This window comes from Crocuta crocuta, unplaced genomic scaffold (genome assembly GCF_008692635.1).
Source record: "Crocuta crocuta isolate KB4526 unplaced genomic scaffold, BGI_CrCroc_1.0 scaffold84, whole genome shotgun sequence".
In the NCBI taxonomy this organism is placed as follows: Eukaryota; Metazoa; Chordata; class Mammalia; order Carnivora; family Hyaenidae; genus Crocuta; species Crocuta crocuta.
This window is the reverse complement of record NW_027530213.1, coordinates 3911925-3938069: the sequence shown is the minus strand read 5'-3', so window position 1 is coordinate 3938069 and position 26145 is coordinate 3911925. Positions and strand designations below refer to the sequence as shown.

General features: G+C 46.4%; 1 protein-coding gene across 1 annotated transcript in view; it reads right to left on the bottom strand.

Annotated features, from left to right (window-relative positions):
• The window catches only part of HLCS (holocarboxylase synthetase), a 223286-nt gene that overhangs the window by 5934 nt on the left and 191207 nt on the right, over positions 1–26145 (bottom strand). Inside the window, exons 6-8 of the mRNA XM_077765496.1 lie at positions 9058–9125; positions 7219–7379; positions 1685–1799 (exon numbers count right to left, since the gene is read on the bottom strand). Coding sequence (XP_077621622.1) covers positions 1685–1799; positions 7219–7379; positions 9058–9125 — 344 coding nt within the window. The remainder of the gene's footprint in view (positions 1–1684; positions 1800–7218; positions 7380–9057; positions 9126–26145) is intronic.

The window sequence follows — 26145 nt, the reverse complement described above, 5'->3', positions numbered from 1 at the left end:
GGGCCCTGAATCAACCTCAGAGAGGTCTTCAATAAGAAATGAAATACGGCAAGAACGCAGCAGTGAGACTATCTTGTTTTCAGTGCCTCTGAGAAAAAAAATCCCCCCAACACTCGTCTCAGATAGAATGGTGACATTTATAATAACAGTATTCTTCAGTAAATGTTCAGAGCCATTTGCAGCATGAAAGGAAGGATTGATGGGCCTCAGAGTTTTGTTTTTTTAAAATATACCGGCTATTAAAATACAAAGCAATATAAATTACATCTGGAAACAACACATAACTACAGCAACGGGGACAGAATTAGCAGTTGTTCATTTGTTCATTCATTCGACAACACACAGAGCACGGAGGGGAAGGCATTAGAGTAAGTGTGTACAGTGCTGAAAACCTCCCTTATATTCCGAAAATTCCAGGTCCTGGGGAAAATAGGAATACTGACCAGTGCCAGCTTAGGCTACGCCTTTCCAAGGACCAGAGAAAATCCTTGTTGGTGACTCTGAATCTTTTCTCAAAGATGCCCCTTCTCCCCTCATCACCTCCCAGAGGTGATTTTGTTAAGAATTTAACAAAAGCTGGGGCGCCTGGGTGGCTTAGTCGGTTAAGCGTCCGACTTTCGCTTAGGTCATGATCTCACGGTTTGTGGGTTCGAGCCCCGCGTCGGGCTCTGTGCTGACTGCCAGTTCAGAGCCTGGAGCCTGTTTCAGTCTGTGACTCCCTCTCTCTCTGACCCTCCCCTGCTCACGCTGTCTCTCTCTCTCTCTCCCAAAAATAAATAAAACATTTAAAAAAAAAAAAAGAATTTAACAAAAGCTATAAATTCTCCCCACATGAACACGTCCCCCCGCCGCCCCAGTGACAGAATTCCTTAGCTCCTGAAGCATTCCCTGGGCCTCCTTGATACCTGTGGGCCCTCCTTCAGAATATCTGCATCTAGCCTAATAAACACATTTAAAAATGGGAAGCGGAGCCTGGATGATATTAGGCAGTTTGCTCAGAATAATACTGCCGGTGGGGAGCAGCACTGGAAACATATGCTTTGTACTTCTGGCTGGTATTTCTGACACATCGTCACACGTGTTCTGTCCGTTGCTAATTTTTGAACGTTAGGTTCTCCTGGGCATTAGGGAGAAGCTGATGCTCAGATGGGCAGGAGCCTAAGAACTTCTGACACTGTTTCTGAATCCATCTCCTTGCCTGATACGGATGCGCTGAGGGGAAACAGGCTTCTTTAGCCCATCTTGATGGGCCTGAAGCTTCTTCTAAAGGTCCAAAAGAACGCAACTTTTTCAGGGCCTGGGAAGGCCCCATTAAGAATGCCAGACCACCAGGAGACCCATCCTTGATATTAACTTTCTTTGCTTATCATAAAATGGCATATTCAATGCTTACTTTCACCATTCAACAGGGAGCAGACGTGTGGAGAGGTGTAATCAAAAACCTGTTTGATGTGATACCAGTTTGGTGGTTCCCATGGCCATGGACAAGAACGCTGAGCCCCTTTGAAGGGCTTTCAACCATTCTGGCCTCTTTTGCATACATCTTGTGTTCTGTAACTCGGGACTCAAAGAAAAAGTAATCCCATATGATAATCCATTCCCCCCAGTGTAGCCATGTCTAAACCATTTTTATTTTTGCTTTTATTAATCTAAAAAGGTGGAGGAAAGGGCTTTAAAAACTTACCAATAAGTATATAAAACGTTTCTCCCAAAAGTGTTGAGTTCACCAGAACTCCGCCAAGCTTCATGAGGTCACTATAATAAATATCGTTGGGCCATTTCACTCGTAAGTCGATATCCTAAAGGAAAATCTGTGCATTAATCAAGCGAGCACAGGATACAAAGGGAGAGGTCATCTAGCGCAAAGGAAGATGAGTGGGATACTCTCGAATCTAAAGGAACATGGGATCTCAACCTCTCTTCTGGTTCTGACAGCTAATCTTTGGGACAATCCAGTGTAAAGGGACCACCTTGGGGGCTGGGAGAGAGACCTAAAGAACATATCTGGCATAAATTTTGGCATCTTCCCCATGCCCAGCACTGTTCATTATCTCAGTACAGGCATACGTCTTTATTGTGCTTCACAGATACTGTTTTTTCACACAGTGGAGGCTTGCAGCAGCCCTGGGCGGAGCCAGCTGATCTACCAGGGCCGCCATCTTTCCAACACCCTTGCCCACTCCGTGTGTCTGTGTCACATTTTGGGAATTCTCACAATGTTTCAGACTTTTCCATTATTTGGTTATTATGGTGATCTGTGATCAGTGATCACAACTCGCTGAAAGCTCCGATGATGGCTAGCATTTTTTAGCAATAAAATATACTTTTTTAAGCTTTTCCTTTATTTTGAGAGAGAGAGATCAAGCGAGCACGAGCAGGGGAGGGGCAGAGAGAGAATCCCAAGCATACTCTGAGCTGTCAGGGCGGAGCCTGATGAGAGGCTCAAACTCTCGAAATGGAAGCTCATGACCTGAGCCGAAACCAAGAGTTGGATGCTTAACCAAATGAGCCACCCAGGCGCCCCCACAATAAAATGTTATTTAGTTAAGGTGGGTACTTTGCTTTTTTAGATGTAATGCCATTGCACCACAGTATAGTGCAAACATAATGTATAGGCACCGGAAAACCAAAACCCACCAGCAGTGAGCACTTATAGGGTGCTGGGTAGGGGGCAGGGAGAGAATTATACTCTTGGGGTCCTTTTCCCTTAAGGAGCTCACGCCTGAGACAGAAAGATGCCATACATTAACCAATGTCATAAAAGGTGGGTAGAAATATCTCAAGGAGAATCCTACAGAGATGCAGGGGAGGAACATGGTTCACTGAATTATTACTGAAGGGCCTCACAACACTGCCAAACAGTCAGCAGGTAACAGAAAGGATTTGTTCCGTGGCTCCCTGCCTCTCTGTCCTGAAGCGGCCCTGGGCGACCCTGCCTGAGTCCTGGTCACAGTGGAACGGTAGAAGGGTGGTCCACTGCCTTGGGCTGGGCCACCCAGACCCCCACCTCCTGCCAGGACTCTTAAGTGGGGGCACAGAGACCCGCTGAGACCCAGTGGGTGCTGGAACTGCCAGGTCTCCTGGGCCCGGGGCTGGCAGCCAGGTTATGCCATGTGTGGGGAGAAGAAAAAAATCGGGACATATGAGGCTAGAAGAAAGGCACTCGGCAAAATAAAACGAAAGACTGCAGGGTAGCTGATGGCCTCTGATCCCACAGAGCTGTCTCTTCCTTCCCGGAGGGCCAGCGCCGCCCTGAGCCCCATGCTGGCCCTAGTGTGTATGTTACTTACACCAGACCCACAGTGGGTACTAGTTTCGTCCCTATTTAACGAGGAAGAAACTGAAGCTGAGAGACACTGCCTGGCTGGTCTGCGGTTACACTCAGAAGTGGCAGAGCTGGGATTCAAACCCAGGGCTTGCTTGCTTGCTTTTCTTTTAAATGTTTATTTGCTTTTTCGAGAGCGAGTGCATGACAGCGGGGAAGGGCCAGAGAAAGAGGGAGACACAGAATCCCAAGTGGGTTCCAGGCTAGGAGCCATCAGCACAGAGCCCAACGCGGGGCTTGAACTCACGAACTGTGAGATCATGACCTGAGCCGAAGTCGGATGCTCAACCAACCAAGCCACCCAGGCGCCCCCAAACCCTGGGCTTTCTGACACCAAGCCCGCAGGGGGCCGAATACTGTGCGACACAGCCTGCTGCTTCCAAGCAATCCCTTTCTCTCTCCAAGGCCTTTTGCACTTGGCCAGTGGGAATATGTTTCGGTTCTGCTCTGCAGGGGATTCCAGGCAGAGAGAAGAAACGCAGAAGCACAAAGGAACGAAAGTGTAAAGGAAACGTGGGGGGTGTGCACCGTGACTTGTAACTGAAAGGGAGGGAGCTTCATATTCCTTCCTATCTAGAATAGGGATCTCCATGGGGCCGGAGCAAGGGCGACATCCTGCTGCCCTAACCCCAGGGGACACTGGGCATCGCTGCAGACGTCTCTGGTCGTCGCAGCTTGAGGGAAACCTGCGGGCGCCACGTGGGAGCAGCGCCAGGATGCTGTTCTGCCCCCCGCGGATGTCACCTGAGATGGGGGCCCAAGGTCAACAGCGTCCAGACCAAGAAACGCTGGTGTCGAAAATCTGTAGCTTGGAGACTGTGGGCCTGGACACTGTCACAGGTCTCCTTCTTTGTCGTCTCTCGCCTTCCCCGGCCCCCTGTGCCCAACACGCTCCCCGCCCAAGCTCAGCTCCCGCAGTAGGTGGGCAGCAGCCTTCTTGTGCGCTGGCCCCGCTCCTGGGCTCCTGATTTTCTTCGCAAGTTGCGATCTGGCGAGTCAGTGCTGCGGCTTACGGAATCGGAATTGTGGGTTCTGGGGCGGGTGAACAATGGCATCTATTTCAAGACGAAGAGAAAGGCCGTGTGCTTATTTTATACTATCTCAACCATGTATTCAAACAGCTGCTGTGGGCCCCCCGGGTATAAAGCACTACGTTAGGCTCCTTGGGACCCAAATAAAACTACTGCACTCACAGAACTGGTTACTTTATCAGATGCAACCAGGAGCACAAATAACTGCACAAATAATCGCTGCTCCAGAGCGATTCGCAGGAGAAACCATAAAAGTGGCTCAGACCTTCAAAATACCAAAAGGTTATTTAGAGGAGGGAGGTTGTAGCTAGAAGTTTCCAGGAATGGCACTGGAGCTGGGCCTCCCAGGGCCAACAGAACTTCCAGGCGTAGAGAGGAGAGGAGAGGAGAGCAGGAGGGTGGGGGTGGAGGGCTACAGGCGCCCAGCGGGGACCTCGCGGACAGAAGGAGCAGTGAGAGGGGCGGCGGGCAGCACATTGCAAGTTCCAGAAGGAGTAAGGGCCTCTGGTCCAGAGAGACAGGCACCATCGGTGTGCTGATGAAAGAGTAAGAAAGGCCAACTGTACGGGGCGCCTGGGGGGCTCAGTCAGTTAAGCGACCGCCTTCAGCTCAGGTCATGATCTCGCAGCCTGTGGGTTGGAGCCCCGCGTCGAGCTCTGTGCTGACAGCTCAGAGCCCGGAGCCTGCTTCAGATTCTGTGTCTCCCCCTCTCTCTGCTCCTCACCTGTTCGTGCTCTCTCGCTCTCTCTCTCAAAATTAGATAAACATTAAAAAAATTTTTAAATAACAAAAGAAAGGCAAATTCTCTGTAACCGGGGCCTATTTCAACCATCCCAGAGCTGTACTATGTAAGCCTAATGGACTCTGTTAAAAATAAATACTGAGAGGTGCCTGGGTGGCTTAGTCAGTTAAGCGTCCAACTTCAGGTCAAGATCTGATAGACTGTGGCTTTGAGCCCTGCATCAGGTTCTGTGCTGACAGCATGGAGCCTGCTTGGAATTCTCTCCCTCCCTCTTCTCTCTTCCCTTTCCCCACTCGTACTCTCTCAAACTGTAAAAAAAAAAAAAAATTCTTTAAATAAATCAATCCTGAGAAAGTAAATCCTAAGAGTTCTCATCATAAGGGGAAAAAATGTTTTCTGGTAACTATAGGAGGTGATGGGTGCTAAGTTCCTGTGATGTCACTTCACTTCACAAGGATGTCAAGTCGTTGCGCGGTGTGCCTCAAACTGCCACAGTCAATTCTGTCTCAGTAAAAACGGAAAACGAAACAAAGGAAGAATTCCTCCAATCCCAAACCAAAGTCACATCACACAGGTGAGACTCAGCTGTGNACTCCTACCTCACCTCCCTCTGCCTGCAGCGCCTGGCACAGCCCTTCCCCTCCGGCAGGCACTCCAAGAATGCTCGCTAAGTTACCAAAGGAGGCTACAAGGTCACAATCGAAGCCAAGAGAAACCTCACCAGGCTAATTTAAATTTTAAATTTTCATTTATTTTCCCAAGACTAATGAACCTGTTGCTAGGGTTAAGATATTCTCCCCTGACCTCCCAAGAGAACTTCATCTTCTCGCCTGCCTTCTCTGCGGGGCGATGTCTGAGCCCGTGAAGGTTTGGGCGAAGCCTGCCGGCCCTGAGCGGGAGCAGGCCAGAGCGGCTGCAGACAAAGGCCTCCCACCTGAGATGGGTGAGATGGGGGCCCGAAGGTCAACAGCGCAGAGGGTGAGAAATGCTGGTGTGGGAACTCTGTAGCTTGAGCCCAAGCCCTTCAGATACAGAGAGCAAGGGTGCTGAATGCCTGGTGATAAATGTCATGTTTCAGCCTGGGTCTTAACATGGGAACCACGTACCCCAGTCCTACACACAGTGACCGTGAGGACAGGACCACATCGGAGGGGGCTCAGGGGCACTGGGGACGACTGGTTCCTGGTGAAACATGAGCACAGGCCCCTTTGAGAGTCTGGTCTCAGCCTCTGACTTCACGAATTAACATGATAATTGTTTTCAGCCTCACGTAAGAGTTGTAGGTGGGAGAGAGCCTGGGAAGGAATTAAAAAAAAATTTTTTTTTAATGTTTATTTTTTGAGAGAGAGACAGACAGACATGAGTGGGGGAAGGGCAGAGAGAGAGGGAGACACAGAGCTGTTAGCACAGAGCCCAAAGCAGGGCTCAAACTCCAGAACCCTGAGATCATGACCTGAGCCGAAGCGGGACGCTTAACGGACTGAGCTGCCCAGGCGCCCCAGGAACTCCCTGATTACAGTCATGTGGAATTCTTCCAGGAAAACTGAGGAGGTGGATACAGTGCCTGTGTTCATAGGTCTCTCGTCTCCTTAGTAAGTGACACTAAAGTAGCCAACGGGAACGATGAAGCCGGCACCCCTGCCCTACAGCTGGGAGCAGACACCCCAAAATGAACCTGCATGTTGAACCTGGGCGGCCACAGAGAAAGGACTGTTCTGCCCAATAGTGACTGTGCTAAATGAAGGTAGGAAATGAGAAGGTTGTTTAGGTCCATAAAATAAGCCTTTTTCACAAGACACAAATGGCCCATCCAGTCCAAAATGCTTCAGTTAAAGGAAAAAAGAAATAAAAAGAGGCTTGCCCTAAGATGCTTGATACATCGGACAGCAGCACAGGAAGGAAATTCTGGGAAAGAAACACATCTGGCGAGGCTGAAGCTGCCATAAAACTTGATGGAGCTTTCCGAACTCTCCAAACTCTGGAAGCGCTTTGCTGCCAGCTTCGCAAAGAGCAGGCTGCAACTCTAGATGCCTCTCTTGCTCGGACACATCCACACACCACCTTGGCCAACTGGGATGTACACGTAGGGTAGGGATGGAAGGTGAAGAAGCCGCACGTACCTGGTACTCAGGAATGGACCTTACCGCCTCCACGACAGCCAGGGACATCAGATGCTGGACAAACGGGATCCTCTGTCCCAGCTGGGACCTCAGCGGGATGGAGATGAGCAGGGTGAACAAGGCGCATCCCACGGGGCTCAGCCAAGCATTCGATCCCCGCCCTGGAAACACAGGCCCCGTCAGGAATGCGGACACATCGCCATGCTAAGAGTCAGTTGCACACAGCGTCTTGAAAATGTGCCCAGGACTCAGAGCCACGTGTGGAATCCACCCAGACTGATTAGGATGCTTGGAGATTCTGGGGTTAACTCAAGAACAGAGAAGCTTTTTAAAATCTGATGCTGGGATGCTCAACAAGTTTCTGATAAGTGGCAGAATGTTCAGCCTCAGTGAGCGTATCATTTAGGCTTTGATGATTCGAAGTCTTACAGTGTCTGAACATGACTGTCAGCTTAATTCTCACCATATGGTCATGCAGGCAGAAACAAAGACAGTGAGGAGAAGGAGCCGGGTCTGCCTTGTCCAGGAGAAGTCCTGGGAGCCACATTTTAGAAGCGACCCGTATCGTGGAGATAGTTTCACAACCCTGTGAGTATGTTAAAAACCCCAGAATTGTACACTTTAAATGCAGGAACTGTCTGGTACGTGAATTAAATCTCATTGCTGTAAGGGTGGGCAAAAGGAAGCTGAATTTAAAAGGTAATCCCTGGCATTAACTCTCTGAGCTATTTTTTTCCTAAAATAGAAGTCAAGAAAATAAAGTGATCAAAATGAGAAGTATAATCAAAGTTCTTCTATGTCCCCCTTCCTTTTTTTTTTTTAACCACCATATTGAGCCCCCCGGCTTTGGATAAAATGAATTTTCTCTTTGAGTTACGTTCAAAAGACATATTCAAAGGAAAGAAGTGGAAAACAGTGGATGTCTTATTTCGTTGCTCCTTTTGAGAAAGGCGTAAGGAGCCTCTGAGAGTTATAAGCACGTTTGGGTTGGCCTGGTGCTGGCTGGAGCGGGGGCGGGGGCAAGTGCCTCCTGCATGGTCACTGAGCGCGGAATCTGCTTGCGGTTAGACCCCAAGTGGATTCTGGGAGGATGCGGGCTCTCGTTTCCGAGGGTCAGCAGGTGGCGGAAGCTCTGTGGTCACTCTGTGAATGGGCATTGATCATTGATCTAAGCGCCCGCTGCATGGAATTTCCAGTACAGCCCAGGCAGGGGATAGCAGACGGAAAGCCTCCTCCGTGTGACACTTAATAGGGACACAGAAGGCACCTCCCAGAGAACCTTCAGGCAAACAAATGTCTTTAGAACACAGTCATGATTCATGCACTGCAATGCCTAGAATGTGTCAGAAAGAGGAATTTACAAGATGTAGATGACTAAATGTTAAAACCATCCCCAGGGGTGCTTGGGTGTCTCAGTCCGACTTCGGCTCAGGTCATGATCTGGCAGTCTGTGAGTTCGAGCCCCACGTCGGGCTCTGTGCTGACAGCTCAGAGCCTGGAGCTGCTTCGGATTCTGTGTCTCCCTCTCTCTCTGCCCCTCCCCCGTTCACGCTCTGTCTCTCTGTCTCTCTCAAAAATAAACATAAAAAAAAAAATTCCCAGTAGAACATCCAGTGATTAATAACCATCTCAGTGAGAGAATGCTTTTAATTGTACTAAAAGTCTCAATCTTCTGATCAATTTCCTGTCCTCTTCCTCCATTTTAGGGGCTGTGAAAACAAGCACTTCTAATGCGCGTCTTCTCTACGATCAGCACACACGATCAGCTGGCAATCTGGCCACAAGAGTCACAGATTTTAGAAAACAAAACAGCAGAAACGATAACAAAAGACGACTGACCTTTGCCCTGTGTTTGGCGGACTGCGATGGCTATTAACCCCATTTCCTGCGGGATCTCAAACATCAACCTGCAAACGGTGGGAAAGACTGGTCAGCCAGAACGGGGACAGGACAGGGCAGCCCGCAGCTCACACACACGGAGGGACCCTGTTTGCACTCATCTGCGAGCATGTGGGGGAAAGAAAGGGCCATTTTCCAGGTTTCGAGGGACACCGACCCCACTCCCAGCCTCTGTCCCAGGAACGAAGGAGAGGAGCCCAAGAAAACACCATTTAATCGAACAAGATTGGGGTGGGGGAAGCCTGTGTACCCGCCTGAGCTCTGAGTTTATTTAAGACATTGCTCGATTCTATTTCTTTGGAATATCCTATCAGGTTCTTTCTTCCCCGCTCTGAGGTGGTGTCCCTTCTTTAGTGACAACTAGCAGTTCCCGACATTTGTTTCTACTTACAGCGCGTTTCTGTCCGCACACTCGAACATAATCATAACAGAAGTTTCTGATTATTCAGAAAACCAATATGGTGGCAATAAAGCCGTTTAAAAGATACACTATCCCCTGAGAACTAATTATGTTTTAACTATAGTAAATAAATCTACACCTTCTGAGAACTCTGGAGAACCTTGGATCATTTTAGGCTTGAGTTCTGCTTTTAAAATGGTTTCATTTAAAAGAATACAAACTTCCCTTTGGGGATAGGTAGAAAAGTGCCTTATATCTCCACCAAATGAGTCAATACTAACCTTTTTTTTTTTTCCAGAAAAGGAAGGCGGGGTGGGGGGGATCCCTCACACTGAGAATTTCCTCCCAGCCACTTTCTATATATTTTAACTCCGCGTGAGGAAGGCTCTCCTCTGCCTTCCCAGGAGTCGCTGACCAGGTACTCGGTGAGCATGGCTCATGGTGGGATTGATTAAACCGAGCAAAACTCAAGTCTGCCCACTGTGGATGAAGCTGCTGGCTCTCTGAAGGACTTCCAGGAGAGGAAGAGGGGAGAGGAGGGACAGTGGAGAGATGGTATTCATATGAAGTTTCCAATGATAGTTCCCAAGGTTCCATAGTACCCCGCACCCCAGGGGCTCAGGAGAAAGGGCCCTGAAGAAAGACCATGATCTGGTGGGTCTTCATCTGCTCTTGGGGCTCAGGGAAGGGGGTGGGACTGCACAGCTGGTGAGAGAAGAAACACACTTAAAAGCAGAGAGAAAACAGCACAGTCTCTCTCGGTGCGCCGTGGCTGGCAGACTCTGGCACTGATGCTCGCAGAACCATGGTGTCAAGGGGCCCGGAAGACCCCTTCCCTTGCTAAGAGCCTGGCCACGCTGGGCGGGGGGCAGCGGCCGGACAGGCACAGGGCACTCCCAGCGAGCAGGCTGCCCGCCGTAGGCGTGCCAAGCCTACCTTCCATCTTCCACGAAGCACAGCTCGACAAGTATTTCTCTTGGACACCGTGAATAACCCATTGAGACCGACTGTTCCTATGCACTGTCGGGCTCCAAGAATAAAGCGTCCTTTTCTTGGGTCGGACCAGCGGAAAATAGAGAAGGGATCTCTGTCCACGCAGGGAAGTAACACTTGTCTTCTCGGAGCCTCGTGCTTTCCAGAAAGTTCCAGCAACCCCTCACCTGGGCTTCTAAGGCGGCGGGGTTCTGGTGGCGGTTGGGGGTAGCTAATGACCTTTTCTAGGGGAGCAGGCGGGGGTGGGGGTGGTGATTTAGCACATTGTGAGCAGACAGCAAAAGCTCTCTCAATGGCAGGCCATCTAGGATGTTCTTTAAATAAACATGTAGACAGAACACAGTCCTGTGGATGGCCAGTGCTGGTGATGGTGGAGTTGGGCGAGGGGGTGGGGGAGGTTTAGAAACCAAACACAGACTTCTAGAACAAAGAGAAATGATTAAGGGAACATATGCACTCAACTGCTGGAGGCTTGGCAGCAGTTAACAGGGCATATTGATGAGAAGACGGAGTTTGTGCAGCTGAAGGCCAAGAGGAAATTCTGCAAGAGGGAGACAACGAGGGAAGGGGGTAATGCTCGGTCTGAGACAACCAGAGGCCGCCAGATTTATTTGTGCTATCTGAGATAACTCTGGGGGCCAAACCACACGGCTCACGGTCAACAAAGAGGCATTTATGAACTTCGCAAATTTTACATTTCTGGAAACGAAGCCGCTAGGATTTGCTCTAGCAGAAAGGAGGCACCATAAGTGCATTTCCATCCCGAATCGATGATGTTCTCACAAAAGGCAAAAGAAAAAGACAAAAAAGGAGGGGATCACATAATGATTACACCCCCCGCTGCTGTGTATTTTCTGTCCTCGTCTGCGGAGGCTGTGGAATAAAAGGTTTCTGTGAGTGGGAGCAGAATGCACTCACTTGGGTACCAATGGGGCACACGAGAAAAGCGCTCCGTTTTTCTACTCTTCTCTTGAGTCTCAAACATCCAGACCCCAAAGGGTCACTTTACAAATGTGACCACTTTGGTTGCTAAGGACATCACAGCACCTAGGGGGTGCTCAGCCAACAGAAATGTCTGGAATTTCACCAGGTGGCTGGAATAAAGCTTCAATAATTAAGAATGATCTAGAAGACTGGCTGGTATGAACCTGCGTGAAAACTCTGGATGAATAAAAATTTAAACTCAGACCCATTCAGTCCATTTTGGGGATTCAAACCTAAGGAAACGGTCCACATTCACCTCAGAGATATAAAAGTAAAACTGGGAATAACCTATGTGTTCAATAGGGAATCGTTGGGTACACCGTGGTACATGAGGTCCGTGGAATAATTCCCATTAAATATGACAGTTATGAAGAGTATGTGGCAACGTGGAGGAAATGACTGCAACACACTGCTAAATAAAAAAGCAGTATGCAGGGGCGCCTGGGTGGCTCAGTCGGTTACGCGTCCGACTTCAACTCAGGTCATGATCTCACCGCTTGTTGGGTTCAAGCCCCACGTCGGGCTCTGTGCTGACAGCTCAGAGCCTGGAGCTGCTTTGAATTCTGTGTCTCATTCTCTCTCTGCCCCTTCCCCACTTATTCTCTCTCTCTCTGTCTCTGTGTCTCTATCAAAAATAAATAAATGTTAAAAAATTATGTTGAAAATTCTGGCCCAAAAAAAGTATGTTTAGATATATTTGTAATCAATTTTTATAAATATTTCTAACAAAAGAACTAAAAGCTCTGCTTTAAAATTAAATAAGACAATCAGAGTTTTCTACAGCACCTGTTTTATTATGAGCAAAAGCTTATTTGATAGTACTAAGGAGCAGAAATTCTTAAAACCAGTCTGATTGTAATCAATCAGGGCCTTTAAAACTTTACACTTTCTGACCTGGCAGCTGTTCTTCCAGGAATAAATCCTCATAAGTTTTCAGACAGAGAAACAAAATAATTCTGGGACATTTATCATCACAGCCTTACAATGCGAAAAATCAGAAACAACACAGTCTATGAATAAAGGAATGAAAGAAATCATAGCATCCTCACATGAAAACCTATCACGTAGCCATCTGTGATAGTGACAAATGTCCACTGGACTCCTTCAGGTGATTAAAATAGGAGGCAAAACCCTATATACAGCATGATTCTAAAAGATGTTTTAAAGTACCCTTTTTAGGGGCACCTGGGTGGCTTAGTCGGTTAAGCGTCCGACTTTCGCTTGGGTCATGATCTCGCGGTTCGTGGGTTCGAGCCCCGCGTCGGGCTCTGTGCTGACTGCCAGCTCAGAGCCTGGAGCCTGTTTCGGATTCTGTGACCCCCTCTCTCTCTGACCCTCCCCTGCTCATGCTGTCTCTCTCTCTCTCTCTCCTAGAAATAAAATAAAATAAAATAAAGTACCCTTTTAAACCTGTTAGGAAATATACCACAATGCTAGTTCTGCTTATTTTGAGGAGTGTATATATTTAAAAAAATAATACAGAAAGTGCAGAGCAGAAAATAAGTGCATATTCTCATTACAAGTGCATATTCTCCTAGACTTTCTCCCCTTTTAAACAAATTCCCATAGATATATTTTACAAAAGAGGCTTCTGATGATTGGAGAACTTCCTGACTGTGGAGCTATTAAAATGATGCTGTGGATGTATAGTTATGGACATCTTATCGATATCTTATTTGATTGCTATCTTATTGATATTTGAATATCTTACAGACGATAAAAGGAATGCTTGATAACAGCACATTTGATCCCCTTCTTTGTAAGCTGTCCCTTCCTGGGTGCATTTAGAGGAAAATAAGGGACACGCATCAACAGCGGCTGTTATCTCCAGAAGGTGGGGGTAGAACCGATTCATGATTTTAATCTCTCCTTTATGCCGTCCCATGCGGCTTCTGGGTAGTTAAGACTTCACGTGGTTTTGACTTTCTTCTTTGTACTTTTCTGAATTTTCCAGTGTTTCTGCACTGGGAGGGCATTCATTTTATAATCATTTTATAATCAGGAACAATGCTATTTAAAAAAAGATTTACTGAAACTCAACTTAGCTTTACGTAGCTTAAGCACGCATCCGCCAGCTCACCAGCTGGGGACCCATCTCTTCCTTTCCAGGGATGGGAGACTGAGCCGCACCAGGCTCGCTGTAAGGATCCCCCATAACTCAACCAATGCACGTACGGCTGTGCTGGTCCCTCGCTGTCTGTCGTCCCCTGGGGAGCCTGTGCCCCATGCAATGAGCAGGCTGAGTCTGCCTCCTGTCCCGGCACGGACTGCCTATGGGCTCGGGAAAGGGTGTGCCCGCGGCCGCCCGCATCTTCAAGGCACAGAGGACCTCCCTCAACTCTGGTTCCTTGTTCTTTTCTCTGATGTCTTCTCCCCCTGCCTTACTTGGCTTTCAGAAAGACACATTCTCTGGGGCGCCTGGGTGGCTCAGTCAGTTAAGCGTCCGACTTCAGCTCAGGTCATGATCTCACGGTTTGTGGGTTCGAGCCCCGTGTCGGGCTCTGTGCTGACAGCTCAGAGCCTGGAGTCGTTTCAGATTCTGTGTCTCCCTCTCTCTCTCTGACCCTCCCCTGCTCATGCTGTCTCTCTCTCTCTCAGAAATAAATTTTAAAAAAGGAAAAGAAAAGAAAGACACATTCTCAGACAGTCCCCCTCCCCTCTTTTCTATGTGTAAAAAAGAACTCCATTAAAGGGATAGGGAGGTGGCAAGGAGGAGAAGGTCCCAGGAAGTCATTCATTCAGTCACTATTTCTGATTTTTCAAAACTTTACTGGAAGAGAAATTCCCACTACGCACAACCCCGCTGACGTCTGCGTGGTTCAAAGGAAACAGTGCTAAGCTTCACTTCAGAAACTTAAAAAAAAATTTTTTTTAATGTATTATGTTGTAAACACCAACCATTAGTTTGGGCGGACTTAATAAAGCTAAAATATTAAGATATTTTTGTTTTGAAAAAGTCTGACTCTAGGAGTTAATTTTTTTTAATCTTTTTTTTTTTTTTCTTTTAAAAGCAGTCTCCAGGGGCGCCTGGGTGGCTNACAGAGTCTTCCAGAACTGGGGGTGGGGGGTGGGGGAGGGTGGTGGCTACTGATCCTGGCAGGACTGGAAAGGTTCCTGAGGGACTCTGAAAACACCCCAGTGAGGCACAGACAGGGAGTCAGATCAAGACTCAAATTCAAATCCCAGTGTTGACAGAACTAACATCAAGTAAGGGGCTCCATCTCTAAATCTCTCCTGGGTGAGAGAAAAACAGAACACTTGCTCTGGTTTCTGTAAGAAGGAACCAGAACAGACACGGAGGTTTGATATCAGGTGGTTATTTAAATACAGCACTTTCTCTTTGTTGTGTGAATCCTACAACTTCTCAATGTCAGAAGACCTCCCACGACCCCCTCTTGGGGATAAAGAGGGTGGTCAGGGAGGGGGAGGAGCAGTGGAATGTGTGTCTGTGTGTGTGTGTTTAAAGTTTATTTATTTTGACAGAGAGGAAGCAGCAGAGAGAGAGGGAGAAAGAGAATCCCAAGCAGACTCCAAGCTGTCAGCACAGAGCCCTAGGCAGGGCTCAAACCCACAAACCCTGAGATCACGATCCGAGCTGAGATCAAGAGCCCGATGCTCAACCGACTGAGCCACCCAGATGCCCCAAATGTGAGTGTGTTTTAGCATTCCTCAAAGATTCTAGAGATAAAGCCTGTCCTCTGTACCTCTCCACCCGATCTCCCCCTTCCATCTACACAAGCACTAACATCTGAATATAGGGCTACAAAGCATTTAGATTAACACCAGTAATCGGGGTTACAGGACACTCCCTTTTAGGTCTTGGGTCCCTGAACCCACATAGCAAAGCTATAAACAGTTGGGTGAACTAGCTATTTGGTTGACTTTTTAAAGGCAGCACTTTCTTTTGGTTATTATTACTTGTGAATAATTTCAGCCACTCATGCACACAGGCACGCAACACGTTTATTCATATATTCTTCCATTACCTTCTGGCTTTGACATTTAAAGCTATAAGAACCTGTCATCAGTGAACTCCTGGAATACTGTAAATAAGTAAACTTTACATCATATTCCCTTTTCTCTCTCTCAATGTATAACAGGATGAGTACTTGAATTACAGGTGAAGTGGGAGTTTGGACTGCTCAAGGGCACATCGCAACCCCTGTCCAGCGCTCCCCAGAAGCAGAAGCCCCACCTGGACATCTGTTGAAGGATGCCGTGGGTCAGACCCTCTGCTGCAAATGGTGTTTAATTTCTGTACTTCCTAGCATAACCACCAAACATAAGTTTCCGGCTGATCTTCCCCATCTCTAACATCATAATAGCATCTCTGCTACTGCTAAATCACTCCGCTGTTCACAGGGAAGGAGTCTGTGGATTCAGCTTTTAGAACAAGGCACCTGTCTTCTTAGACCACGCATTTATTGCTGTTGGTCTGTATTATTCAATCAAGATGGACACAAAATCCATGGGTTCTCACCCCTGGCACGGTCACATAAATAATGGGTGAGTGGCCATCACCTCTTTCCACTTTAGACCAGTGCAGTTACAGAATTTGCACATGGACAACCAGACGGAGACTGTCACGGCACCCACGGCCACCTCCGTCACCACGCCTCTACAGCAGTCCTGATCCTAGATCCTTCTGGACGCGAGCCCCTTTGCTGAACAAACACACACGGGCACTCAGATCATGCGCTAAGCCCGTCCACTAGCGGTCCCCAGGTTACAAGATCTTCTCAACCCAGGGCTCAGGCCGATCGGAGTCCAACAGCTGTGGCTGGAGGTGTAGGGGCTCCTCACGGAGCGCGTCCATGGCCATTGCCACGAGTCATCTACCCCCACCGAGGGCCTTCTACTGTGAGACGTGGCTGCCGTTTCAGAAGACAGATGCTGACGCATCCTGACCACGTGGCGAGCAGACATCTGGGAATCGTTTCCCTGCAGGCACCGGGTAGACTTTCAACTTGTCTGGAACTGATGCCGGATCTTTGTGCTATGAGAGGCACTTCAATGCAATATCTCATCTAAGCTTCACAAATCAGATGAGGATACAGTGTTGGGAAAGCCGAAACCATTTCTGGAGGGCCACAGAGCCAGCAGGTCAGGAACGCAAGTCAAGTTCTGGCTGGATGTAAGGCTCATGCTGTTTTGCTTTTGTTTTCAAGCCTTCTCTTTGAAATAATGTCAGACGAACAGAAAAGATGCAGGACAGTAGGAGGAATTGATATATGTCTTTCACCCAGCACCCAGATTTCCCAAACGTTAACTTTTCAACCACAGAAGCTGTTCCATCTGTTTGTCTATCCATAATTTTTCTTCCCTGAACTACGTGCGAGTTGCAGCCATAACACCTTTAAAAAAAGTTTTTTTTAAAGGTTTATTTATTTTTGAGACAGAGAGAGAAACAGAGTGTGAGCAGGGGAGGGGCAGAGAGAGAGGGAGACAGAATCCGAAGCAGCTCCGGGCTCTGAGCTGTCAGCACAGAGCCTGACGTGGGGCTCGAATTCACGAACCACAAGATCATGACCTGAGCTGAAGTCAGATGCCCAAAGAACTGAGCCACCCAGGTGCTCCCATAGCGCCTCTTTATCTCTCTGTGTGTCAGTGTATCTTTCCTAAAAATCAAGGATGTTGTGTAATCAGAGTACAATGATCAAACTTGGGAACTTAATATTGTGAGATAACACTATTATCTAACCTGGGGGTCAGCTAACTCCTGTGAAAAGTCAGAGAGTAAATATTTTGTCTTTGGGAGTCACTGGGTTTCTGTTGCAACTGTTCAACCCTGCTATCCAGGCACAAAAAGCAGGTGTAGACAACATGTAAATAAGTAAGTGTAGCTTAGTTATTTCCACACAATGTTGTAGACACAGAAATTTAACTTTCATATACTGTTCGAGTGTCACAATACAGTATTTTAAAAAATTAATAGACTTTATTTTTTGAGCAGCTGTAAGTTTACAGAAAACTAGGCAGAATGTACAGAATTCCCATAGGCACCTTTACTCTCGCACTTGCTTCCTTATTACTGCCACCTCATCTTAGTGCAGGATGTTTGTTATAACAGATGAACCAACACGGATATGTTATTATTAACTCAAGGCCACAGTTTTCTTTTCTTTTCTTTTTCTTTTTTTTTGGAGAGAGAGAGAGAAAGACAGTGAGAGAGCACATGCATGAGCGGGGGATTGGCAGACGGAGAGAGAGAATCTTAAGCAGGCTCCAGGCTCAGTTTAGTGCCCAATGCAGGGCTCGATCTCAGGACCATGAGATCATGACCTGAGCCAGAATCAAGGGTCAAATGCTAACTCACTAAGTCACCTAGGTGCCCCTAAAAGCCACAGTTTAATATTCAGGTTCACGTTTTGTACTATACAGTTTTATAGTTTTGGACAAACATATAATGCCCTGTATCCACCATTCCACTACCATATAGAATAGTTTCACTGCCCTAAAAATCCCTTGCACCCCAGGTTTTCATCCCTCTTTCCTCCTCCCAAACCCTGGCAACCATTGATCTTTTTATTGCCTCCACCTTTTTGCCTTTTCCAGAATGTCGTATAGATTTTATTCATTTAATTTTTCTTCCCAATCATTTAAAATTATAAAAAAACCATTCGGAGCTCTCAAGTGGTACAAAAACTGGCAGCAAGCTAGATTTGGCCTGAGGGCTGTAGTTTGCCAACTCCTGATCTCATCTACAGAGTTTTTCAAATTTCACCCACTGAGCTAACAATGCCCTTGGCAGTAAAGCATGGTCTTCGTTCTGGTTCACGATAAATCCAGACCATTTGTTACATTTTGTTACCATGTCTCCTTGGCCACCTTTAATCGGGTTCAGTTCTTTGGTCTCACTTTGTCTTTCGTGATCTAGACATTTCTTTTGAAGAGTGGAAGGCATTACAGGTATTTTGTAAAATGTCTCTTGATTTAGATGATCTGCAATCTCCTCATGATGAGATTCGGGCCAGCATTCTGGGGGCAGGAACAGAGTTCTTCGTGAGGCTGTGTCCTTCTCGGTGCCTCACATCAGGAGGCACATGGAGTTGCCTTGTCCCCGTGTTGGTGAGTTAACTCTGATCCACTTGCTTAAGTGGTGTGTGCCAGGTCTTCCACGTAAAGTTACTGTTTTTTCCACTGTTAATTAATAAGTACTTGTGGGGAGATAAATATCATGTTTCTCATCAGATTTAATCTACTAGTTTTAGCATCCGTGGATGAATCTTGCTTCAATAGATTATTTATTTGATGACTGCCAAATAATGAGTTTCTGATTCCATTATTTCTTCCATATGTACTTGATGGGATTCTATTATAAGGAAGAGTTTTTTTTGTGTGTCTCTCCCACTTATTTATCTATTTATATCAGAATAGATTTGTGGATTCATATTTTAATAGACTACATATTCTCCTATCATTATTTATTTTGATGCTCACATTACCCCAGACTTGGCAAGTGTAAGCTCCTTCAGGCCGGCTCCTGTGCCCTAGTGACACACCCCTGTCATCTTTCAGCATTTCCTCACTTTCTGGCAGAAGAAGAGGTTCCAGGCTCACTTTCTCAGACCCAGCCCTGGAATTAGTCTTTTCTCCATGGAGCTCTGGTTCTTTTTAGCAAAAAAATGACATTTATAAAACAGAATTGGGTATGAGGAAATAGCTAGAAAGTGTGTCCTTCCTTCCTTCCTCTCTCCCCTCCTCCCATCTCAACCATCCACCCATCCATCCATCCATCCACCCACCCACCCATCCACCCATCTGTCCTTCCTCCATCCATCCATCCAACCATCCATCCATCCATCCATCTTAAAAACCATTGAAGTCCATTGAAAGCTCGAATCCCAATTCAACACCACAAGGTCCATTCTGTTCTCCCCCTTTCTATATTTGTAACTTCCCTCTCCAATAAGGAGAAATCTGGCTCCCATTATCTCAAATATATTTACTTATTTGCTCAATACTGTAATACACAAAAAGTGGTTTCAGAATTGCCGACCCATGCTACTGTGAAAAACAAACTTACTAACTAGCCTTCACTATTTATCTACAGTTCTTTTGTCTTTAGCCTGAGGGTATATAGTCAAATAGTGTGTTTAAAAGTTCTCTGGGCTTGTTCTCTGTTTCTTCCACTGTAGTGTGGTTATGTTATTCGTCTGAAATAAGGTTATGTTTAATTGTACTTCTGTATCCTATTATAGGCTCCTCCTCCAATCTTTGTTTCCTTCATATTTTTTAAAACTCAGTTCCAAGAATCAGAACTACACAGAGAAGTATACTGAGAAGTGCCACGCTCCCCAACTCACTTCTTCTACCTCTACCTGGATCTCTCCCTCCAACTCCTTTCTATAAATAACAATTCAACTAATGTCACTAGTATCTGGTTTATTCTTCCCATGTTTCCTTCCGCACAAATGAACTGAAACATGCAGATTTTCTTTTTTCCCTTTATTCCCTTTTAGAAAGTTACCATTTTGTAGATACTTCTTTGCCCCCTTTTTTATTTTCTCTTCCAGTTACTATAACCTGGAAATACTCTTTTAAGTTCATAGAGCTCTTCTTCATTCTCTTCTAAACTGAGGGGTGCACCACTGTGTGGACGTAGCGTGGCTTATTCAACAACTCTCTTATGTATAGGCATTTAGGTTGTCTCCAAAAGACAGTATAGTGAATACCCTCGTTCTCATGCAGTTTTGTGTTGTTTAAGTGCATCTTCAGCATAAGTTCCTACAAGCGGATGCTGGGACGGAAAGAAAACGCACACGTAGCTTTGTGAGGTGCTGCCAGACTCCCCTGCGTTACTAATGAACCAGCCACAGATGGCATATTTGCTCCCTCCCCAGCCTCACCAGTACAGTATGACGCCCCCTGCTTTCGTTTTTGCCAGGTGAGACAGCTTTCAGCGTAGCTGTAACTTGCATTTCTCTTACATATGAGGCTTCCATGTGGTTTTTTTTTTTTTTAATTTTTTAATGTTTTATTTATCTCTGAGAGGGAGACAGCGTGAGCAGGGAAGGGTCAGACAGAGAGGGAGACACAGAATCTGAAGCAGGCTCCAGGCTCTGTGCTGACAGCTCGAATCCACGAACCATCAGATCATGACCTGAGCCAAAGTTGGATGCTCAACCGATTGAGCCACCCAGGTGCCCAGAGGTTTCCATATGTTTAAGAGCCATATATATATAATAGTGTATGTGAATTACCTGTTCATATCTTTTGCCTATTTTTTTTAGTTTTATTTATTTATTTTTGAAGAGGGGAGGGGCAGAGAGCAAGGGAGAGGGAGAGAATCCCAAGTAGTTCTAAGTAGGCTCTGTGCTGACAGTTGGGCTCAACGCAGGGCTCCATCTCACAAACTGTGAGATCATGACCCGAGCCAAAATCAAGAGTCGGATGCTTCACCAATGGAACCACCCAGGCGCCCTGTTTTTTGCCTATTTTTAAGAGTTCATATATCAGGGAATAATGGCGCTTTATCTGTGGCATCTTGCCAATATTTCCTCCCATTTTGTTATCTTTTAATTTTGTTTATGGTTTTTTCTTACCTCGGAAAACTCTTTGATCTTTTATATTTATGTAGTAGTCAGCTCTATCAACCATTTGCTGCCTCTTGCTTTTGTGTCTTCTGAGCCCTTTCCTACATCCAAATTCGATAGGAACTCATCCACTTGCGTCTAATATTTGTAAGATTTCACTTTAAATCGAGATCCCTGATCTAATTGGAGTTTATTTTTATGTATGGTGACAGGGATGGGTCTGATTTTATCTTTTTCCCTAAATATCTATCAAACTGTCCCAGGATCATTTATTTAAAAATCTATCTTTGGGGGCACCTGGGTGGCTTAGTCACTGAAGCATCCAACTCTTGATTTTGGCTCAGGTCAGGATCTCGTGGTTCGTGAGATCAAGCCCAACACTGGGTTCTGCACTGACAGTGCGGAGCCTGCTTGGGATTCTCTCTCCCTCTCTCTGTCCTTCCCCTGTCTCTCTCTCTCTCTCCCTCCCTCGCTCTCTCAAAAAGGGTCATTCTTTGGCCTGGCAATTTGGGATGTCACCTTTAGCATATACCATTTCTATATGTACTTGGGTCTATTTCTGGACTTTCTAGTCCATTCTGCTGGCCCTCTCCATTTACTCATATGCCAGTACCACACTGTTGTTTTTTTTTTTTAACATTTTAAAATTTATTTCTAGGAGAGAGACAGAGAGAGACAGCGTGAGGAGGAGAGGGTCAGAGAGAGAGGGAGTCACAGACTCCAAAACAGCCTCCAGGCTCTGAGCTGGCAGTCAGCACAGAGCCCGACACGGGGCTCGAACCCACGAACCGCGAGATCATGACCTAAGCAAAAGCCGGACGCTTAACCGACTAAGCCACCCAGGCGCCCCAGTACCACACTGTTTTAATTACAGAGACTTTATAGCACGTTTGAAAATCTAGCAAGGCTAGTATCACTTCATGGTTTTTCTTTATCATTGTTTCCTGCCTATTATTGCATATTTACATTTCTAAATGAATGTTAGCATCTACTTGTCTAGCTTAATGGTTTAAACAATGGTATTTTTAGTACAAGTGCATTAAACTTATAAATTAACTTGGGGAGAACGGATATCTTTGTGATGTCAAATTGCCCCGTCTATCAACAGGCGATGTCTTACATGTTTTCCAGGTAACTTTTGTGTATTTCAGACATGTTATAAAGTTATCTCATGTAAATTTTACACATTTGTTAAAGTTCATTAATTCGGTATTTTATCTTATTTGTTGCTATTGTAACTGCATACCCATCCTTTGCTGGTTGTTGGCATGTACAAAAACTACAGGTTTCTGCATGTTGATTTTATATCTTGCTCCCTCACTGAAATCTTTTATTAGAGAATCATTGACTCCCTACGGTTTCCCAGGCATTCTAGAGCGACATCTGCAAAGAGACATAGGTTTTCTTTCTTTTCGAGTTGCTCTAATTGACATTTGTTGTATACTTGGATTGGCTAGCACCTTCAGTACAACGTTAAGTACACGTAGAGATAGTGAGTATCCTTGCCTTGTTTCGGTCCTTAGAGGAACCCTTAGTTTTTAAGGTTCCCCCACTAAAGAAGGCACTGTCTTTGGTACTCACATACACATACAGTCATATTAAGAAAATATCCATTAATTTCCATTGAGGAATGTATTTATCAGGACAAGATGTTGAATTTTATGAAATGCGTTTTCAGCATCTATGGAGATAATCATATGCTTTTTCTCTTTCCTTCTACTGACATATTAATGAACAAATATATATATGAATATATCATTTTTCCCCATATTGAACCAACCTTGCATTCCTGGAACAGATACTTAATCATGGTGCATTACTTTCTTAATGTTGTTTTGGATTCTGTTTAATATTTATTACGTCCGTATCCATGCTCAGAGTGATATGGGTCTGTAATTTTTTTTGTGTTGTCTTTAACAGATTCAAGCAGCAACATTTACTTCATTAAAGAGATTCTGAAATTTTTTTTCTTGATTTTCTCCGTGGCCATGCTCTCTCTATTGGAGTCCTGCCTATTAACAAGACTAAAAAGTTTTGGCTAATGATCTTGTAGAACAATTCCTAGGGAAGCCATTTCTATTTGTTCTTGAAATGGCTTTAGTACTCCTGGTCTGCATCAAATCTCTGTGCACCTGTAGCTCTGTGTGTCATTTGCAACACGTGGCGATCAAGGCAATGAGTCCCATTAACATGGACTAGTTAAGGAATTTAAGCCTATGAACCCTGAACGAAGGCTTTCACCTCACCCTGGTCAGGCTAGACAGACACTGGACTTTCTCAGGAAGGTATGAACGAGGTCTGGTAGAGATCAGCCAGAATGACCAGGTCCCCTGACATTCCACAGAGCACTCCTCATGTTTAACAGGCCAGAGGGTTTAAGATCTCAATCATCTCTATTATAAACTTTAGAAAAAACTGAGATCACATTTAGACGTTTTGTGCTGTACTTTTCATTCAATTTTAGCAGATGACTCCGTCTTTGCTAGAAACCACCAACCTCCACAAATGTGGGATCCTGACCAGAGAATCAAGGTCACAGAAGCAAAGCTGCCTCTAGAGCTAGAGCTTCTAACAAAGTTGCGCATGGAACCGCCTGCAGAGTTAAAACAAGACGAAACCAATAGACACTAAGGCTTCATCTTTGATGCATCAAATCCCAATCTCCAGAGCAAAGCTTGGGTGTGCCCAAAGCAATTAGGATGCAGCTGGTCCAAAGCCTGGGATCTGCAAGCCAGTGTCCCAAAAGAGATTTCTCAATGACTTAAAAAACAACAACAACAACAAAAACTATTTCTTGAAAACTCCCCTGAGCTACAACATGAAAGACCCCTCTCTCCTCTGGCCACCACAACTAGTGAAATAAAGTATTGCATTATTTTTCTACCCTCTAAGATAATGCAGAAACATGCCCACAGACGGAAGAGATTTTATTTTCTAGAGCTAAGGTGGTGATTGGTAGTCGAGGACAAGGGGCAAGGGTAAAGGCATAAGGGATTGGCAATCAGGAGGAAGTGCGCGCCAGAGAGCACCACTGTATACAAGACTGACCTGAAAATGTCCAAGTTCCTCGTTAATGTTCTGTTTCCCCAGGTTGGCTTCATTCACAGTCACCAGATGTCAAGACTGAGTAGTTTTCAGCTCTACCAAGCATGTTAAGGGCTAGGTCCATCAGTCTCTCTCTCTCTCTCTCTCTCTTTCTCGCCCATGCACTCTAGAGCACTACGTCATTCTGACAGGCTTCCAACAGCAAGTACACCAGCCAACACAGCACCATTTTCCCACTGGCCTTGAGAATTTCTCCAAAGCCTCATAAGCGAATTAATTAGCGAGCCACGTATCTTCAACCACAGGTAAAGAATGGGATCTTCAGGTCCTCAGAAAGTCCAAACAAGATTACCACACAGTCCAATGGTCCCATTTACTGAGCACCCAACCATGCCCTCGAGCCCTCAGTATGGGCGATTTTCACTTCAACACTCCAGTGGCCCCATGACGGTCATCGCCACGTGGTCTCAGTTTACTCACGAGGAAGTGGAGGCTGCCCAGGTTAATGGCCTGGTGAGGTCCCAGAACAGTTAACCGCGTTTGCTTGGCTCAGAGGCCCACTCTGTGAGTCACTACCAAAAAAATCTCTTCTCCTATCAAAACAAAACCTGAAGGTAGAAACACCACCAGTCTCTTAAAATGTGCTTGCTAGTTGTATAACTTTGGCAGTCCCGGGGGGTAGTAAGTTTTTCTGGAAAGTTCTGAAAATGTATACTGAGAATGTAAAAGCAGAATGGGATTCTTGACATTTTTTAGAACTGAAATAGAGCCACCTTCCATTAAAAAAACAAAACGAAACGAACCACCAACGTACTCATGCCACAGTTCATTCGCTCAGCCTTGTCTGTCTGTCTGTCTGAGTGGGTGTTTTCCCTACTCCGTATGCACTCTTGTTTCAAAAATGCTGGTCTTTCTTCACCAATTTACATAAAACCCCAAATAGTTTCTCTACCTACAGAGCCAAGGGGCTGTTGAAACAGCTGGGCAGACAAAGCAAGGTGAAGGTAATGAATTTCTTCCTCTAGAAAGAGGCTCCACCCTGGCACCCAGGCCCTCACTGGGCCCCCTTTTCCACCCAATACCTTCGGCTGCTTCAAGGATAGTTATGAGCAAGAATTTCCTGCCCCTCCCAGCTGGCCTCAGAAACATTGCTTCTTTCACCACCTTGCTGCCCCGAATATCACCTTTCCTCTTTCCCTCTGGTGGCTCAGGACTCTCTCCAGAGCCCTCCTTGCCCCCCACCCCGCCAGAGATCAAGCGACAGGCCGCAGCTCGTGCCATGAGGAAGCTTAGCAGCGGCTTAACTCTTCATTCCCTGGGACAAGGGGCCTCTTTCCTCAAGGCACGGAGTCGCTCCATGAGACGCTGGGTGTACGGCCCCCATGAACTAAACCTGGTTCAGAATCCGATTCTAGAACCGATTTTTGTTCACAGGGTACAGGGTTATCCCCTCCCCCACCCCCCGCCCATTCCGTTTTCTAGCCAACTCTGTCGGCCCCTTGAGGCCGGGTTCCAGGGAGGCTCCTGCGGGTCGGCCTCGCAATGCCCTGCTCTCTTGCCGGATTCCTCCATTGTTGCGGCAGATGTTACCGTTGACTCGCTAAGATCGCCCAGGCATGGCAGAGACAGCTTCACTTCCTTTTCTTTTTTTCCTTTTTAAATAAAGGGTTATTTTAATTTATTTTTGAGAGACAGAGAGTGACACAGTAATGAGCAGGGGAGGAGCAGAGAGAGAGAAGGAGACACAGAGTCAGAAGCAGGCTCCAGGCTCTGAGCTGTCAGCACAGAGCCCGACGCGGGGCTTGAACCCACGAACTGCGAGACCATGACCTGAGCCGAAGTCGGATGCTTCACTGAATGAGCCCCCCAGGCGCCCCTTCACTTCCTTTTCAATTTGCACGCCTCTCTTTGACTGCTCTTGTTTACCCGAAATGGGAGGCCAGCTTTAGGAGGCAGAGGCTCTTACTTTCTCCCAACACTGGGCCTCGGCCTCCCCTCTCACAGATCTCGCCACGGGCTCGGGGTTCCTTTGTGGCTGGTGTCTGGAGATGCCCTCAACCTGGGAGCGTC